Source organism: Euprymna scolopes, chromosome 33, assembly GCF_053919585.1.
Source record: "Euprymna scolopes isolate OS-2025 chromosome 33, ASM5391958v1, whole genome shotgun sequence".
In the NCBI taxonomy this organism is placed as follows: domain Eukaryota; kingdom Metazoa; phylum Mollusca; class Cephalopoda; order Sepiida; family Sepiolidae; genus Euprymna; species Euprymna scolopes.
Window position 1 is genome coordinate 37,220,343 of NC_136514.1, and position 20,754 is coordinate 37,241,096.

Here is a 20,754-nt window from a genome sequence, read left to right on the forward strand (position 1 = left end):
TTCAAGAAATATTGTCATTGCGAGGCCCTTTCCTAAAGGTAAGTAAACCCATTGTAGACGAATAATAAGCCAGCAGTATAACCGATATCAAATATTTCACTTGTAAGTGACATCACACATTGCTTCACACAAACCTTTCAGCTGACAGTATCTTGGTTTGTTTTACAGCCCACAGAGATTCGAAAATGTGGTAAAAAAATATATATATGACAGATAAATGTTACCAAAGGCGAGATAAGTTATTCTTCTACCTAGCTGGCAAGTTTTTAATATTTTTACTTAATGTAAAATTTTTATTCGGCTCGGAAAACAAGTAATGTCAACCATTACACCAACACAAGGAAAAATGGCCGAAACTATCTGTTACGTGCCTATATAACCGTTAGCGTATGACCTAAATTCATAAGTATACAAAAACTGCTGTCACGTTAAGTATAACATTTCAATAATGTATTCCAATTAAATCATATATACCATTCGGTACGCACCCGCCCACGGAAGATAATAAACATGAATTTATAAGACCAAAAGATTCAACCTTGATCGCCCTTCGAGACCCGTGGCGCAGTTCATATAGACGTTACCACCTGACGAAGGCCAGAGGAATAGTTGGCCGAAACGTCGTGAAACAACTAAGAAAAAGATGAGGATAATGGTCCGTAATAAATAAAATTAATAAAACAATAATCATCTCAATAATGAATTCCAATTAAATAAAAACATAAGAAGCAGAAAGTTCTAGAAGATTGTGAGAGCGCCTCTCAAGAAAAGGACTGAAAAAAGGAAACAATGATCCCTTTTCGCGGGCTTCTTTCCTTTCAGGTTTTACAAATTAAGTAAGACTATTTTTGTTTGATTATTTTAAAAATGACACCGTATATTTTTCCCACTTTATTTGTAAATATCGTATCACCATTAATTTATTTAAATAAAACTTGACTAAATTAATATACTTTTCGGGCGTGGCTTTCATTTGCTCCCTTTTTTATATTTTCCTCCTTTTTATTTAATGTCACTTTGTCTCTATTCAGGAGATTTGCTTGAATTCTTCAGCATTTTTTTTTCTTTCCTCCATTTTTAAAATATTTGTTACTTAAAAAAAAGTTATTTTGGCAATGGCAACTATAAAATACGTCAATTGCGTAGTTTTTTTTTCAGCTGGCGTTATTTGCGTTTATATGTACAACTTTATATGAACGTTCCGTGAACGGTGTGTGTGTGTGTGTGTGTGTGTGTGTACTTAATAATCCATGAAAATCTCTCCTTATGTGTATGCAGCTTGGCAAAAGGCATTTCACTCCTTATTGGATGTTTATCGGATTTTGACGTGTTGTATTTGTTTCAGTTTGCAAATAGAAACACAAAAGAAGAATAAAATCAACGTGTTTGAATTCTTATACTACGATCTAATATCTGGAGTGAACATTTCTTGCGTTTTTGATTGGTTGAAAGTGCTGATTGGGGATTTTGTCCAATCAAGAGTCGATACGTAATAACTGTAGATCGGGAAAAAAATGGAAATGATGATCAGTCCGGTAGAGGAAAAAAGGAAGGTTGGAGATAGTTCTGTCGTGTGTAGATCGAGTGAGTTAATTAGTGTATGCGGGGTGGGGGTGGGGGAGTTAGCAGAGAGGAATCCTTAAAAACGAAGCTATTGTACAATGATTTTTATTGTGAAATGAGTTTTATTTATTTACAAAATCTGCATCATTACCTGACAGGTCTTTGTCAATCTTTACTCTTTTGTTACAACATTAGTTCTTGAAGCTACGTTTCTTTAAACTTTTTTTTTTTTTGTGAACCGGATGTGATGCGCAAAACATTGCGCAGAGAGACATTTTCATTTCCTATTCTGGCCTCTGTTCATTCACATCCAGCAAAGTAAGATTTGTTGTGTCTTAAGAATCAAAAATAGATCTAAGATGACTGGGCTATGGTAAAGGCGACGGTCAATATTACGTTTCTTTAAATTTTTTGTTTGTGGACTGCAAAGATATGGATTATCCAATCTTGTTTTGCATTTTTAACTGTACGGGTTACGTCCCTTGGCATATCATAAAAAATGGCTTCTTGTACCCTAAAGACGTCTCGTTGTTATCTCTCCTTTATGCTTACTTATTCGTCCTAACAAATATAACAAATATACAACAGGACAAGTAGAGGTGTGCCGAACATTTTGCAAGAAGACATATTCTTTTTCTATTTCTGGCCTCTCTTCATTCACATTATATCATCAAGTATTATGGTTTTTAGTGCGTAATTTGTATTATCTTCATTATTGTTTCTGTTTTTTTTTGTTGGTTTTTTTCTTTCTAGCGGTGTAATTGTAAAAAAGAATCGTTATTTTTTTCTCTTTCTTCCAGCGACTGAAATCCAGTATGAAACCAACACCTGAATGGCGTCCTGCAATAAAGAAATACACAGAATGTCACGACGACACCACAACTGAAATGAGTTAAATTACAGTTCTACCCCAGAAGAGGGGAGACAATCCAGTACAGCAAAGCTTTTTCATTAAATTGCCGAATAAATTTTTGTGAATATGGATTATCTCCTCTTTGATAATCCAAGCTATAAAAGATGTACATTTCTGCTTGTCAAGTAGACGAGTAATAAGATTCTTAATTGAATAAAAGATTACCAGACGGAATCTCTCGTCCTGTTTTCATTACATCAATACAACGGAAAACATTAATTATGGGAACAGTTATTGAATTTAATTACTTTTTTTTTACTTATTTTTATTTACATATGAAGAGCTTTTTTATTTAATATATAAAAAACTAGGTACGGGCAAAAATGGGCGGATAAAGATAGGGGGACCTAGTTTTGAAAGCCGATTTATCATAATTTTTTTGTAGGTTTCCGACTACTTTTTCATTGTATTTGAAAAATTAGAGACTAAAATTAATTTCCTAAAGCAAAAAATATTTGTACATGTGAAAAACAAAAGTTATGAAAAATGTTTTCATGGCGAGCTAACCAATTCAGCTGAATTTTGAATTAAATAACAAAAACACCTATTTTGTAAAAAAAATAGCTTAATTAGCTTTAAAAAAGCAAGCAATTCTGCCGTTCGTAAAAACACAACGAATAAAGGTTTGTAAACACGAAATCCAAAATTATAGCCAATCGAAACGCTGTTTCGAAATGAAGTCATGATAGTAAATGGAGGTAGGGGTGTCAGATTTCTTCTTTTTTTTTTTTTCGCCAGATGTGCATCCATATATTTCTATTCTGAACGTTTGTGTTAATTTTTATCATTTTTTAATTTAATTATTTTTTATGTTCCTGTTTTTAAAATTAATTATTTTTTTAATTATTGTTCGAGATTATATAAAAATGATGTTACGCTGAAAGTTTCACATTCATGCGACCCAGGAAATTATTAAAATCTTGCATATAAAAATTATGCGAAATCTGTAATTAAAAAAAGTAGGAAAATTTTTCCATTATAATTTTTGTGTGTGTGAAAATATTAAATAAACAATGCTTAATTTAATGGTAATATCAGTAGTTCGAGAAATTCATTTCTTTTTCAGTTTATATCGAATTCATTATAATACGGATTAGAGGCTTTTTTCGTAATGTTTCTGTAAAAATTACATAATTTTTTTTAATTGTTAGAATTTACAATGCTTTATTTTCATTAAAAAAAGCAAAAATAAATTCTTTCATTTTTTTTTACTACAGAAAATCATAACTTCAATAAAGGTATTTAACCAAATAACACATTTCCACTAAGATTTAAATAAAAATAATTCATTCATTATATTCCGCGATCATTATTTTATAAATACTGAAAATTTCATTAAAATTAGTTAATTTCCTGATGTCTGGTGAATTTTTAAGTAAAGGGAGGGGTCAAAATGTTTATACATTTGGAGCATCGGCATTCATTTTGCCCGTACCCATATTGCTGGATTTTTTTTGTACCAATAATGGTGCACCCCCCTGTTTACATTTATTATTTTTTATCTGGTTCTTGTATTTGATTTTTTGTATTTCGTATTTTTTTTTTTATTTTTAGTTTCGTACATTTTGGGTTTGTACGAAACTCTTTAATCTGGAGAAAAGGGAAATGCTAGCTCCGTGATTACGTCACGAGCCCAGTGCCAATTTCGGCTCTTTTGAAACTCCGCTGACGTGGAGATTCGGCGTTCGTTTCGTTGCCCGGCGCTTAAATTGAATTTTGACGAGCCTCCTTCAAAGAAGAAAACCCGGCAAGAATACACAGGTATGTGACGAGACATACTTGTGAAAACTATCTACGTGACTACGGTTTTGCACGTATTTTAGAAGGAGTGAAATTATTTAAAAAGAAAAGACCTTATTTTACGTGACAAGGAATTTTGGAACCTCCTACAAAGAAGAAAACCCGGCAAAGAAAACCCCGGGCAAGTGACGTGACCATGCTTCTGAAATCCATTTGTGTGTCTACGGTTTGCACGCAAACATGGAGGGAGATAAAATTTTAAAAGAACTTTCAACGAGAGAAAAAAAGAAAAAGGCACGTGCCTGATTGGCTTTCAATTTGTGAGTAGGCTCCTAAAATTTATTTCATATGCGAATGTGATTAGGAGATACTATTTTGAATCTTATTATTGTATTCGTTAATGGATACAACATCTTCATTATAAGAACCAGTGTTATTTTTTTCATTACATGTTACTTTGGCGGTTCATAAGTTTAATGCCCGCAAAGGGAAACTTTGCAACATATTATTGTGAATAAAATCTCTTCTTCGTTTCAAAGCAAGACCTTTATATTTTATTCTTTGTTATTAATTAGTAATTCCAAATAAATCAAGACAGTAAATTTGAGGTGTTATATTTAATTTTTTAAATAAAATACAGCAGACAATTTAGATTAGTTTAATTTCTTTATTGCATGATTTTTTTTTAAAACAATATATTTCTTTGAAAAAAAAAAACATTCATATAGACATTAAATATAACGATAAGTTTAAATTAATTTAATTCAATGAATGTTTCGATATTTAATGTTAGTTTGTAAATTTAATGTTCTTTTTTTTTTTTCGCTTATCAATGTTTGAAAATTATCGGAGGCGTTCCGTTACAAAACATATCTAAAAACGTTTCAGACATATGAAGTACATTTGTGGATAAAAAAATTTCAATCGACCCAGCCGTTTCGGAGTCTTTAGGGAACGAACATACACACACGGTGCCTTTTAAATCGTATAACTAATATTCCTGTACAACGATTTGTTCATAATTTATACGGAGTGACCCCCCCAAAAAAAAAACAGGACATTCAATGTTTTTTTTGATCATTTTACAGTCAACGGAGAAAAAAGGCCAAAGACCCTAGTATTTTGATGTGATGTTTTGAATATAATAATCTAGTTATGACCAAAGTTTCATTTCACTCGAACACTAAGAAACGGGGCCTAATTAGAGTTGGGGCCCGTTTTTTTTGGGGGGGGGGGAGGTCCACTTTATTACTGTTGAGAATTATTATTGTTTTTTAATGCACGTCAGGCCAAGGGACAGCACTCATACTCTAAATATTCTGAATTATTTCCCCTATTCAATCAGCGAGTTGTTCTTTATAAATATCTGTCTTCTATTTATTCTCTCATAAATTTTAGTTTCTTTGTGTATTGTTATGCATATCAACCCCCTCCCTTTTTTTATTGATTTAAAAAGAATATACAACTTTCTTACATGAGGGTTGTTGAATTGCATTCATCTGCGAAAGATCTAGCTAATTTGCATATTCTTTTTCTGTTTTTTTTTCCGGTTTTCTGATGGGATGATCATCTTTAGTAAACTAAAAATCGGTGCAAAAGTGTGAAAATTAAAAAAATGGAATTCGTCAGGTGAAGTTCGAATATGCATGCGTAACGTAATAGCTATTAGTTCATGTTTTAATTTTTAGCCTTGCAACAAACATTAGCGTCAAAAGAAAAAGTAAATCGTAAGCTAAACGTTTTGGTTTCGATTCTCGGTGGTGGAGCACTGACGCATGAGCCATTTTCTTTTCTTTTTTTTTTAAACTTTATAAATCATTACTATGTATTGGGTCCAATATAATATAATAATAAATACGACCCCTGCATTAATTAAACTATCATATTTAAGCGTAGTTTAGGACTGGGCAATGCCGGGCGGTCTGCTAGTATCTCTATATTTTTCCTAAGCTGGATATAAATTTTAATGTACAATTATAAAAACACCACCTCTCCCAGTTTTTTACGTGTCTGCCGTTCATGTGACATTCAAAATAAGTTATTTTGTTAGGGATTCCCTATTTGCGTGTTTCACCCACGAAGATAACTTTAAAGCTCAATCCGTCAGTTTTGGAACGAACACTCACGCACACACAGAGTGTCTTTTAAACTGTGTGACTATTATTCCTGGATGTCGATTTGTTTATACATTTATATTACTGTTGAGGAATATTACAGTTTTTGTAATGCAGGTCAGTCCAAGGGAGAGAACTCATACGGTAAATATTCTGAATTATTTTTCCTGTTCAATGAAAGTCGGTTTGTGTGTTTTATCTTCTGGATGTCAAGTGTTCACTGGAGATTTTGAGGCACAGGCTTAAGGGATTTTAGAGATTTTGGAAATAGGATGAGCAAACATGAATTAACGGATAAAATACATATTACAAAACAAAATATATTTATATCAACAATTTCACTGAAATGTAAAATCTATTTTGAAAGATCAAAATTTGTTTTAAAGTTTCGTTGTGTGTGTGTGTGTGTGTGTGTGTGTGTGTGTGTGTGTGTGTGTGTGTGTGTGTGTGTGTGTGCTAGAGAGTTTACAGTCTGGGTGGCATGTATTCACCGGGCTTTCAGATTTCAGCGTCCCGCGTTAAAGTTTTCTGGGACAGGAGTTTGGAGAGTCAGGAAGAACTCTAAATTTCTGTTCTGGGTTTTTTTTTTTTTTTTGCCGAATTTCGCACTGGTTTTCTTTTCTTTTTTTTTTTTTTTTACTTGGGACTCATCACATACCAATGCCAGAAAGCCACTCGAGGATAAGGGTTAATGAATGTAAGGTGGTAGTGTAGTAATCGTTAATGATGTAACTTAGGTAGAACTTGATTATTTATTGGAATGGCTCAACAAAAACTTGTCTACATTGGACTTGAAGGCTACCATGTTGTATTCAACCGGGAGCAGACCAGTGGGACACTGTTTTATAGTCTTACAAAATTTTACATTGGCTTACTAAATTCACATATAGGTGTTACTTTATGAGGTTTGGGAAAGTTTTCATTGATTGAAAATTATTAATTTAACACTTTTATGTTAAAAGTTGGTAGCTTTAGGAAACCGAGTTCCAACGAAGCGGAGAAGAGAAAAGTAAACACTTATACCCATTGTGCATTCTAGCTTTCATTACGATTAACCGGATGTTAAATTGTTGAACACAGTAGTTCTTATAATTAGGGCTATGACAACAGCAAAAAGTAGTCTATTAATATCAATCAAGTAAGGCAAAATCTCAACTTATATATATATATATATATATATATATATATATATATATATATATATATATATATATATATATATATATGGCGTGACTCACTTTTATTGCCCCCCGTCTTTCCCTTTCTTTGGAGTGAACAACATGTGACCGTTCACCACTAACACCGGGGCTTGCCTTTTTCCCTTTCCAATGGGTTGACAGCAACGAGGGTTTAGCTGATACCGCCTCCACCTTCCTCTCTTCGACGCCAGACCTTTGCTGTAAGTTTTTTCCTTTATTTCGTTTCCACATTGGGACTTTGATTAATTTCTTACTTTCTATTTCGTTAGTATTTTGGACTAATTCAATTTCGACGTCTATTTAAGCATTTCCTGCTTTCCCCTTCCATACCAAGCTTCACGCTAATTCTTTTTAATTCTTTCTTTCTGTTTTCAGTTTTTACCTTCTCCATTTTTAATAAACCTGTTGATTCAACGACAAACTGTTTTCAGAGTTTTGAATTTGGAGAAGGTTTTATACTTTCCGTCGTAAGACTTAAAACACGCTAGACAATGGAGCACGTGGTCTTTATGGGACGGAACAATATATATATATATATATATATATATATATATGTGTGTGTGTGTGTGTGTGTGTGTGTGTGTGTGTGTGTGTGCGCGCACATTTAAGCAGAGATGTGAGGTAGAAACTTTGACAGATAATTCACAAATCCTCCCAATCGTTGCACTCCCTTTATGTCTTTTAGTCGGAGCATATCCCTTATGGCCTTTATTTTCTCAGGGTCGGGACGTTACATGATAAGGACTGTCTCGTTTTCATGTAAGTAAAAAAATAGGGAATTAGTTACAGGTAAATATGAAATAGGATAGTCAAGGATTCGAACTTGCGAAGCTAGACTTGGAATTGAGAATTCCAATCATAAGTTAAAATAAACACAGAATGTTATTATAGATGGAATGTCCAGTAAATTATTGATTCTGTTAAAATATTTAATAAATACAAATTTGGCTGGAAACTATTCACATTATTAGAAAGAATGCATAATAAAATATGGGTTACAGAATTAGAAAAGTAGGTTAAATTCCTTTGTAAAACAGCAAAGAGAATGGGAAATTTCCTGGTCGTCAGAAATGGTTTCAAAACGTGCAAATCGCGCATGTTAGAAACACGTGAGTTATGGTCACGTTTGCCAGACATGCATGTGATTTCTCAATATAGGAAAAAGTTCGAAGTTAGTTAGGGGAGTTAGATCAGTCAGATCAGAGGGGCAGAGAGGTTCGGACTGATTCTCGGTTAGAGCCAAGGCTCCCTCTGAAAGCGTGAGGGTTTAGAAATAGCCATGTAACAGCTTTGAATCGCTGAAATACAGAATCATTTCCGACCAGTCGAAGAATAAATGATCATCATGTTTTTCATAACTGCCATCTTCTGTGTTCATCATTACAACGAGAAAGGTAACGTGTTTATATTATATGTACAACTGTCAAAACGTAAATGTCAAACGAACTCTCGGTCTATCTATCAAGATATTAAAAAATCTCCTTCTAGTTGAATTATAAGCTTGGTGCTCCTGTAGTAACATGTACACTGTCTATTATATATATATATATATATATATATATATATATATATATATATACAGAACTGTCTCTCTCTTTATATATACCCTGTTTATGTCTCCAATATGCTATCTCCACAAACATGAACATCCTAAGACAATATGAACACTCACAATGAATATATATAACATTGAACATCCAACAACATGATCACACACATGAACACATAAGACTCTTACTAATACAGTCAACACCAAAGAATAATACATACGTCATCTTAATACCACCCATTACATTAATACAACCATTACATAACATTGCATGTAATACCTTTAAGAAAACCAACCAATGGGGTAGCAAATGGTGTCAAGCTACTACTGATTTCATCTAATTTTAGATCCCAACATCCATCTTATAAATCCAGAGTCGCGGCGACTTTACTGTTAGCAAGTTCTGGGAGTAAATCATCAAGTACAGTTAACTGAAAGTGTTCCCGTTAAAGAGCCTTATTTAGTGGTCTTGGGTTTATACACACACGTAAACGTCCCTTTTTCTTGACTATTAGCGCTAATATGCTTATCCATGGTGTTGGCTCAATAACAGGCGCAATCACCTTCTTTTTTACATGACAAGAGTTTTATTTGAGTGTTCAAATGTTTTTTTTCCCTCACACACTTCTTATTCAGTATATTGACCGATGCTCTACTATCAAATTGAAAAACAATTGGCTTTCCTTTCACCATCATCTCTGCCTTTATTACCTCTGGTCATACAGAACTTTTTTTTTTTTATTGTGACTATGTCTACATGTCAGTAGTCTGAACCACTACTATTGTCATCTTGTTATGTTTCGACTGGAGGGATATTCTTTTTTCTCGCGGATTTACATTCAATAGTAAAGCGGTTCTTCCCAGTGCATTTAAAACATGTCTTTCCAAATGCAGGAAAAAATTCTCTGCTCGGTTCATGTCATATGCCCTACACTGTCTGCCACTTTGTGCCGATGTTTTTTTGTTGCTTTTTTTGTTTGTTTGTTTGTTTGTTTGTTTTGTTTTTTTCACAATGAACTCTGTTCACTTCCTCGGGTCTCAGAGTTTTGGACTGTAGCGTAACGTTTTCTGACAGTACACATTTTTGTAAATCTAACGGTCTCATTTTTAGTAATTCTGCTTATGTATGACGATTGTGTATTCCAAGAATTATTTGATCTCGTAATATCGATGCGACACAATTATCACAAAAAATTACTCGTTTTTATCAACGCACGAAGCGACGTAATAAATGCTTCAACAGTTTCTGATTCTCCCTGTTTCCTTGTATGGAAGACGTAACGTTCATATGTTTCGTTTGGTTTCCCTATGGCGTATTTATCAAACGCCTGAATTATTTCATGGGATGTTCCCTTAACTTCATGAGTCAAAAATTGAAATCCCCGTCTTCGTCTCCCAGTATGTGCAGCAACAGTGCTGTTTGATATTTTATTGGGTGTTTCCCCAGACACGTAATAAATGGCATTTCTGCCATTTCATTTTTAAAATGCTCCATTTTGCCGACGAATTCCCTTCCATAAATAGAGGTAGTAGAGGTTTTATCCCAGTAACCTGTCTTTTTGTTTCTTTCATGCCACCTTCCGCCATTTTTTTTTACTCAGCGTGCACACAAACTAACAAAACAATAAACGTTACTTATTTGAATTTGTTCTCATAAAATCCATCCCTCATTACCCTAATTAGTTCCTCATGCAACACTTCCTGTAAATGATAGTGAGAAAGCCATTCTCTTGAAAATTCAACAAGAACATACAAGAAGGAAATAAATTTATTTTTCTCACTTTCCATGGTGAACTGTAGAACCCCATGAATAGAATTCAACCTATAAAAGAATGCCGACGCTTCACTTTGCGATGCAAACATAGCAACAATATCGTCAGCATATCTAATGTACGTAGGGGGCGTAGTTCCAGAACTATAAAGAACGGATTCATAATAACGGAAGAAGTTATCAGCTAAAATTACGGCCAGTGGTCTCCCCATTGAAACCTCGCTGACATGACTGTACATAATATCAGGGAAGCTAAACTCTACTTTTTTAGTACACATTAATATAAGCTCTGTAAATATCTCTTTAGAAAAACAAGGAGGGGTTAGGCGACCGCCATAGAATGTGTCGGTGCAAATAGTGCGTATAGTCCCTATTTACAATGCCTCGCCACGGGACAAAGTTAGACACCAGGGTCGTTTTTTAATGTGGAGAAAAGGAACAAAAATGAAAATTGTCTCAGTTGTGAAGGATTTCTCCTCCACTGACAGAGAACAAGAAATTGAAGTGCAGCATCTGAAGAACAGACGCTACACTTTGAGTTATCAAAGAAGATTTCACAAGAAAAGAAATACAAGTGGGAAAAACACTTTGATCTTGACCCGAAAGCCAAGAAATGGAAAGTATAGTCTCATGTAATGTTATATTGGCAAAGAGACTAGACACATCAAATGAACACATAAATGATGTCTCAAAACCGGAATTTAACTCACGTAGACACTTAAGAAACCGATAAAAAAAAACAGGTATACAGTGTGTAGTATATGATCTCGCACAGGTTGCAAGATTTCTAAAAGCCACTGAGCCAAAGAATGTTGGGCAGAGCTTCTAAAAGATAAAATAGGTCTCAGTAGAAAATTTTGTCTGCATGTTTTAGGAAGACCATAAAGTCTGGGACGTAATGACCCAGGGGGGTCTAATCTTGTTATAAACGCTCTTGGAAAAAAATATTTGTGTTTGTTTTACAAAGGCAAGGTAAATTATTCTTCTACCTAGCTGGGCAGGTTTTTATTTAATGTAAAATGTTTATTCGGCTCGAAAAACAAGTAATATCAACATTTACGTGACCACAATAAAAAATTGCCGCAATGTATTTGTTACGCGGTTATCTATTATTATTATTATTATTATTATTATTATTATTATTATTGTTGTTGTTGTTGTTGTTGTTGTTGTTGTTATCGCGCAACGGTTGACATTACTCGTTTTTCGAGCCGAATACACATTTTACATTAAGTAAAAACACTAAAAACCAACCCAGCTAGGTAGAAGAATAATTTATGTTGCCTTTGGTAACATTTATTTGTTATATATTTGATTATTAATAGTTTTTCGAATCTCTGTGGATTTAAAATAAACCTAAATATTATTTTTAAATAATGTAAGCAGACGTTTTTGCATTTTTGTTCCTGCAAGTATTATCTGCCAACTAGAGAGGGCCAAGATTACGGAATTTAGATGCATCGTTCAGAATTGATAACGTCTTCTCAAAGAAATCCGAACGATTCACGATCACAACTCTTGTACCTTTGTTTGGTATACAAATGTAATTATCTGAATTTGATTTTAATGCTGTAATGGTTTTAGAAAGCGTTTTATTTTAGATGAAAAATCACTGTGATCAATAGAAGCGTTACTATATCGGTGTATCCAATCAACTAAACTACATTTCATCTCAAAAATGTTATCTAAGGAAATCGGAGGATAGTGTTTAATTCGAGAAAACAAAACTGTGAAAGAAATGAGGATTACTCTTTATTTACAATAGTAAGGGATACAAAAATCTAACCCCTTGAATAAAACTTTAATTTCGATATCTGTTAAGACAGGATTCGAAAATTTAAATATAGCTGAAACCACTGTGAAAAATTTTCCCCGCTCTTCAACTGTACCCAAACCAAAACGTAGATTCCATGAACAAAGTTTCTTTCTTAGAGGTGCACGCCTGTGGAACTCTCTTCCGTCTGCCTGTTTCCCATCTGACTGCAACTTGGATGTCTTCAAGTCCAATACAAACAAATTCCTGATACCCGCCCCCTTAAGTAAGACACTTTATCAAATCTCCAACACTAACGATTATTACGATACTATACCATTGATTACTGTACATGTAATAACACTTATCCTCGAGTGGCTTCCGGGCCTTGATAAGTGGTGACTTCCATGTAAAAAAAAAATGTTTGCTTCTATTATTTGGTTCAGAACTTAAGCTCTTTCAAACAAGGAGAGCAAGTGGTTTTCCATTCAAACACGTTGCTTGGCAAATTCATCACCGATGGACAGATACTGTTGCAGAAGGGCGAAAGAAATCACAAAATTACAAGCTTTCACGAAAAACATCCGTCTAGCTGAAACCACTGTCAATAATTTTCCCCACTCTTTATCTGTAACTAAATCGAAACGCAGATTCGATGAACAAAGCTTCACTCTTAGAACTGCCCGCCTGTGGAACTCTCTTCCATTTGCCGGCTTCCCAGCTGACTAAAACTTGGTTGTCTTCAAGGCCAACATAAACAAATTCCTTATGAGCCACCCCCTTAAGTAATCCAATTTACAAAATTTCCATTACTAACGATTACTATAATATTATCCTATTGACCGCTGTACATTCAATAACCCTTATCCTCGAGTGGCATTTTGGCCTTGATAAGTGGTGACTCCTATGCAAAAAAAAGAAGATGACGAGTATTGATATAATATTTAAATCTGTTCGTCATCTGATTAATACCATCCCGTATAAATGCATGCTCCATACATAAACAAGGTTTAACTTAAGACGCAGCAATATAGAGCAGAGCCACATCTTGTTTAAGACAAGAACATAAAGCAACGTGCTTCTATCCAATTAAATTGTTTATTTTGATCGTCTTTTGGCAATTAAAAATTTCCCCATTGCTCTTTATTTTCGGAAATAATATTATTATTATTCATTGTATGCTATCGATTTTCTTCCGACGAGTTAATAGCTGAAAGAGCTTTCGGGTGATTTCCGCCTATCTTCTTTTTTTTTTTTTCATGGTCGTCACCACTCATCAAGGCCCGGAAGTCACTCGGGGATAAGGGTTATTGCGTGTACAGTAATCAATGGGATAATATCGTAGTAATCGTTAGTAATGGAGATTTGATAAAGTGTCTTACTTAAGGGGGCGCTTTATCAGGAATTTGTTTATGTTGGACTTGAAGACATCCAAGTTGTAGTCAGGTGGGAAACAGGCAAATCGAAGAGAGTTCCACAGGCGTGCACTTCTAAGAAAGAGGCTTTGTTCATGGAATCTACGTTTCGATTTAGACACAGATATAGAGTGGGGAAAATTATTGACAGTGGTTTCATATATATATATATATATATATATATATATATATATATATATATATATATATTGTTGTGATAGGTTATACTTAATTAGCATACTTGGAGTGTCAACCATATAAATGTGGTTGGTACCGTAAAGACAGGAGAGACCCACCGAAAGACTCAGACAAACAACGAGATCAAGAGTCGGCGACTACCACGCCGACACCTTCTCCAGGGACGGTCTCCCCATGACTTTACCAATGCACTCTATGTAAATATTGTATATAATTTATTGCTCTCAATACATCTGTTCTATTTTACTTTTGTGTTGTAATTATTTATTTTCATATGTTCAGTCGAGTTTCAACAATGGCGACGAGGTACAAAAGAACCATACGGGAAAAATTAATAATTAAGAGCCTTCGTCAATGGGACGAGTTATTGTAGAACTCAGCGGAGGAGAAAAAATTATTAATTAAAAATTATTGATTAAAAGCCGCTGCCTTAACAAATGTGTAGAAGGAGTACAACGCATGCAGAAGAAGAAAAAAGCCCAACATTAACTTAACATCGAAGGATTCATAACTTCATGATATTTAAAAGTCGTTAAAAGATGACTAATCATTAAGGAATTTTCACTCAGAAAAAATTAAAATATGTCGTTACACTAACAACGGTGACTTTAAATTGAAAAAAGAAGTTATCTGCAACGATACACATTAAAACTGGTTCGACTACTAAAGCATACATGGAATTAAAGCACACACAAATACATCATGTCAACTTTGAAAATGTTACAATCTTAAAACAAATTTTGTTTGTTTGTGCAATTCTGTAGTGACGAATTTATCTCTGATAATAAATCCAAATCGGAAGTGTTAAAATACGCGAACAGAAGTACAGTGAAAAAAGAAAGAACGGACAATGAACAATTTCTAAAAATAATTTATAAAAACTCGGGTTTTTTTCGTATATCAAGTGAAGTAATTCATACTTGCAGAGAGAGAAAAAAAAATACACCGACAGACACTATTCCCAAAATTTAAAAGAATATCAAAAGTTGATTATCACGGACTTATGGATGCCAAAAGCACAACATGAAATAAAAAAAGACGTAACTTGGTTCAATTTTTTGTTCAGATTATATTATATTTGTGGGTTACAAAATTAAAAGTATATTCATTGTTGCATACATATTATTATTTAAACATGGAAAAGTTCTCCAAAGTCATAGCCCAATTATTCAAATCACAACAGGAAAGTCAGTAGCGTCAAAATGAACACTTGGCTTTATTAATGTTCCTATTCTGAGAAATGGAAAAAAATTGTTGGCTATGGATTTCATTGAAACATTCGAATTGTGGGATAACCCGTTAAATTCGTTCTGCAGAAAAATAGAAAGTAACACACAAACAAGACAGAACATTAAAGAAGAATTAAAGAAAACAAATTCGGAAATTCTCACACCAGATCTTGAAAGATGTAACAAGTTTGAAGCCAAATTTGAGTTCAAGGAAAATACTATGCCAACTTCTATACTGTTTCTTTCGCAGAAGTAGAAATAATTAATGAAGAACTTGATAGATTGAAAAAAAATGGGAATTATATCGAAAGTAGAAACTAATTCATGGGCTGCCCCGAATGTGTGCATCCAAAAGAAATCAAACCAAATCAGAGTCTGCGCTGACTTTTCGACAGGTTTGAACTCGGTGATTAAGGATTACCATTACCCGTTGCCGAGTCTAGAATAGATTTTTAACAAGCTAAATGGCGGATATATATTTTCAAAAATCGACTTATCGGACGCCTGTCTCCAAATTACCGTCGAAGAGGAATATTCGTAGTTACTAGTGATAAACACTCATAGAGGATTATTCAAATTCAACAGCCTTCCGTTTGGTATTAATGTGGCACCTGCCATTATTCAACAAGCTATAGACGTTATGTTGAATGATTTGGACTTTGCGTGCGCCTACTTAGACGATAAACTAGTAAGAAGCGCAACAGTCGACGAACATATAGAGCATCTCATTCAAGTATTTAAAAAAAAATCAGGATTTTGGGTTTAAAGTCAAAGAGTTAAAGTGCGAATTTGGTTTGTAGGAAATTAAATATTTAGGATACATAATAATGAACATTTATTTTTATTTTATTCATACAGAAACAAAGTTATTGAAATTGCCGGCCATCTGACATCTCTACCTAACCATTTTTTTCCATGGCAACTCTCTGAAGTGTCATATCTACTGGTTTGGCGTTTGGAGTTGCTACTTCTAAATATTTTTTTTCTAATGCTGCAGGTTTTAACCTGCATATCGAAATGTTCTGTTCTTCGTTCTTAATAAAAAAAATTGACGTGCCGAATATCCGATTTAAATTGGAGGATACTGGAGGATATAGTTCATCTGGCGAATCTCTCTGGGAGAATATTTGTCCGGGGAAGACTTCAAGCTACCTAACACTCTGTGATTTTTTAAATTTGTTTTTTATTACATTTTCACCCCAAACAAGGTACATTGCCACTTTGGTGTAGGGGGCTACTTTAAGGGTCAGAAACTACTCGGGCACTATGTTGGGATTTGGGCAGCAAGATGTCGGTTCACGTTATACTTGAACTTCTGCATGTCAGTACAGTTAGGGAAGCAGGGACCTGGAATGGAATCCCAGAGTCTAGTCGTTCTGGGGAAGAAACTACTGAAGTATAAAGATCTTTTACATCTAGGGATCTCTACTGTGTGGGGTGGGATTTAACTGCCTGTCGGGTTTGTCGAGGGTGTCTACGTCGTGGGGGCACAAGTGTCTGCAGTTCATCAGAGCATTCACCATTAAAATACTTGTAGAACAGGCAGAGAGGTGCAACGTTTCATCGATGAGACAGAGGCTGAAGCTTAGATGCCAGTTCAGGGCCGATTGGCGACTCTCTTTTGAAACTTGTCTAGGAGCGAGAGACTAGCAGCAGATGCACCAGCCCAAATGTGACAACAATACTCCATACATGGGCGAATGGTGGCCTTATAGAGGCACAGGATACTTTCAGGTGTCAGTAGTTTTCTAGCACGGTAGAGAGAGTCTACCTTTTTCCAAGCGGCCCTGGCAATGTTTTCAATGTAATTGTTCCAACTCATGTTTCCTGTGAACATTAGGCCAAGCAGTTTGAAAGATGTACTCTCAGACAGGGAGTCCAACCTGGATTTTTCTCTTGTCTAAGAAGGATTTAATTATGCTAAGTATTCTACCAGTGATACCGTATGATTTAATTTTCCTGAGGAGACCCTCATGCCATACCTGTCAAAAGCCTTAGATATATCTAGAGCTACCGCTCTGCACTCCCCCGCTTTGTCCAGTGAATGGTATATACGTTCAGAGATTACAGTTAGGATGTCAGCTGTGGAACGGGCTTGTCTAAATCCATATTGTTTGTCAGTCAGAAGTTTAGCATCTGTAAGGTGCTGGACTAGAGCATGGTTAATTATGGTCTCAAATATTTTGGCGAAAAGTGGGAGGAGGCTAATGGGGCGATAATTTGATGGGTCAATTCTTTCGCCAGAATTCTTGAATACTGGTACCACAGAAGCAGTTTTCCAACAGCCCGAAAAGCATGATTCATTAAGGCATTTGTTGTAGAGTTTGGAGAGAACTAGAGCTACTTCGGCTGAGCACTTTTTTAATAGCACATCTGGGATGAGATCAGGTCCACATGCTTTTGAAGTGTCACGGTTTTTTATGATAGCGTGTACCTGGTGATTTTTAGATAGTCTAGCGTGGCGTCTGTCCGCAAAGGAAAGTCAGGCAGAGGGTGGTTGGAAGGGTCCAGTGTGGAGTTCGAGGCAAACCGGCTGGCAAGCATATTAGCCTTGTCGGTTGCTGAGCAAACAACCTCGTGATTGTTGGTTAGTGGGGGAATTGTTAATTGCCTATTATTTACTACACTGTTGTAGATTTTCCAGAAGTCACGATTTCCTAATTTTTGTCCTTTGATGCGTTTTTTAGTGGTTTCAGTAAATTCTCTCTTAGCTGTCGCTATTTCTTTCTTAACGTTACTTCTAGCTTCTATATACTTGCGTTTGTTTGAACTGGACTTATGTCGGTTAAATCTGCGGTATGCATGCTGCCTTTGAGCAAAGGCAGTTACGCAAGTCGAAGTAAACCATTGGGGAGAGTGCGGCTTGCTATAAAATTTCCGCATGGACATGTGCTTCAATTGCTGTTTTGAAGCATTCAGTGGTCTCATTTGCGCACTGTTCAGCAGGAAGAGAAAAAATATTTCACCATGGGGCATCTCTGATAAGATCTCGGATGGCTTCCCAGTCAGCCTTTTTATAATATCTGTTTTGAGCACTGGCTCTTCAGTTTTGGGTCTAGAATTTAGGGCGATTTCTACCATTATCACTGCATGGTCAGCGTTCCCGAGTGGGCTGTCAGCATTTGTTATACAATCCTTGGGAACTGTAGTCAGAAACAGATCTAGAAGTGATGCGTGTTGTTCTTGCTGGTCAGGGAAATGGAAATGCTGACTTTCCAGGAGTTGACGAAAATGGCAAATTGCGGAGAATGCATCTAACAACTCTCTGGAAAACGTACTGTAGCGTTTTTCTATCTCCATTAATTTCCTAAAGAAGAAGAATATGAGTTTTTAGTCAATATCACATTTTTGTTGTAGGATCGCTCCAATACCAATTTCAAACGAACCCACTGCAGGGCACAGTTCATGGTTAGGTTGGATGTGAGACAATTTAACGGTCTCCTGTGACATAGACGTGATCTAGTTAAACGCTCCTACTGCATGCTTTGAAATTGCAGAGTCACAGTTCTTCACAGTTGTCAACAAGTTTGTCAATGACAAAAATACTTGTGCACATTGGGCGAGGAACCTACGGTAAAAGTATACTAGCCCTAAAAATTGGCACAGGTGTCTCATAGTAGTAGGAGACAGGAAAATCCTGAATGAACTTGACTGTTTCTGGTAATGTGGAAATTCCACTCCCTTTGAAAAATGATGTCCTAAAAATGTGACTTCAGATTGACCAAAAACACATTTTAATGGGTTTAGAACTATCTTATATTGCTTCAGGCATTCGAATACTTGTCGCACATGATCGATGCACTCCTGTCTATTTTAGTTAGCAATGAGTACATATGATAAATTCTCTCACCTCGGCGACGGCGTACTTAGGCAAGACAGCCACCACGTGGAAAAAAACTTATCTGCCTGCCCGGATATGCTTTCTGCCTGAAATATAAATCAAGCTGCGCGAAAAACAAGGCAGGGTCGTTCCGTACATCCATCTGATTTAAACCGAATGTAGGCGACGTCATTTTGAATTTCTTTGATTATTTTTTTTTTATTTACTGAGTGACCTAAAGATCACTTTTATCCCTAAATCAGCAACCCATGCCATCCTAAATACATTGGTATCTCCGCATCACAAACTTCATTCGAGGGAGGCCGGAGCGACCACCATGATATGTAGCCTTTTATGACCAAAACTGAAGCTAACTAAATCTCTATCCGATTGTTTTGTATGAAAGTAAGTCTAATACTATTTTTCTTTTGTTTCTTTGTCTGTATCTATTTAATTCTCTTTTACATTATTTCAAGCATATTTTAACCATAATTTCTTCATTTATTTAAAACAGGTGAAGCATGCATGGTCCCGCATGAGTGCACAGTGAACGAGGCATAAAAAATGACTAAGTTCAGCATTTGCCGCCCACACCTTATTTAGCCCCAAAAGTCCTCAGGCGACGTCAAATCCTGGTGTTACAAGAAAAGGGCTGCCCCCTTTCCATGTAAATAAAAAGAACATTAGATAAGTGGAAAATGAGATTAAGATAAGCCGAGACTCGAACCTTGTAAGTAAGGTTCAGAAATATATTGAGAAATCGGAATGTTAGAATTTAGCTATTGTTAAATTCTATAGAAAATAGTTTGTTTGCATTGTAAGAAGAATTTGATTGTTCGTTCTTTTATGAAAATTGAATTAAAATTTTCAGCTAAAAAGAATGAACAATACAAATTAAAAATATATTGTAAAAAACAGGTCCGGTTAAAAAATAGGTTAGTTGAGAATTCTTTGTTTGCAGAAGTGTGTGTTGGACAAACGTATGCTTAGCCACGTGAGTTGGTCACGGTTTGGAACTACACATCTGACGTCATAGCAAAAAGAGAATTCTCAATATAGGATCTAGTATTAATCAGATCAGGCACTCGGACAGTCAAGTTCTAACAGTCAGCATAATCGGTCGGAAAGAGCTGACATGGTCAGAGGAAGGTCCCCTCAGAGGCGAAGGTGTAAAAGTTTAGCCATGTAGAACTAATGTTAATTCCTCACGTCTATTCATTTTGCACGTACCTATAGGATTTATTCATACAAATAAATAAATGAAAACATTTTGATAATTGTTGATACGAATTTCTTTATTGTTTCAATAAGTTTGTCAAAGATTAAAGGAAATCAATTCGACTAGACGAACGTGTGTGTGAGATCTTTGTAAACCAATAAAAAGAAAATTTGAAGTCACTTGAATGTGGAGGAAGAAGGGAATGTGAGAGAGAGAGAGAGGAGGAGGAAGGTGAACGCATGAGAGGGGTGAGACTAACGAAGAGAGAGGG

The 20,754-nt window shown here is 35.2% G+C and overlaps 1 protein-coding gene across 1 annotated transcript in view; it reads left to right on the forward strand.

The window, feature by feature from the left end:
- Positions 1-2,637, forward strand: part of LOC145258008 (sodium-dependent noradrenaline transporter-like) — a 9,580-nt gene extending 6,943 nt beyond the window's left edge. The window contains exons 4-5 of the mRNA XM_080115736.1: positions 1-38; positions 2,364-2,637. The exon at positions 1-38 is cut by the window's left edge and continues 133 nt beyond it. Of these exons, the coding sequence (XP_079971862.1) occupies positions 1-38; positions 2,364-2,459 (134 nt within the window). The 3' untranslated portion in view covers positions 2,460-2,637. The remainder of the gene's footprint in view (positions 39-2,363) is intronic.
- The last annotated feature ends 18,117 nt before the right edge of the window (positions 2,638-20,754 follow it).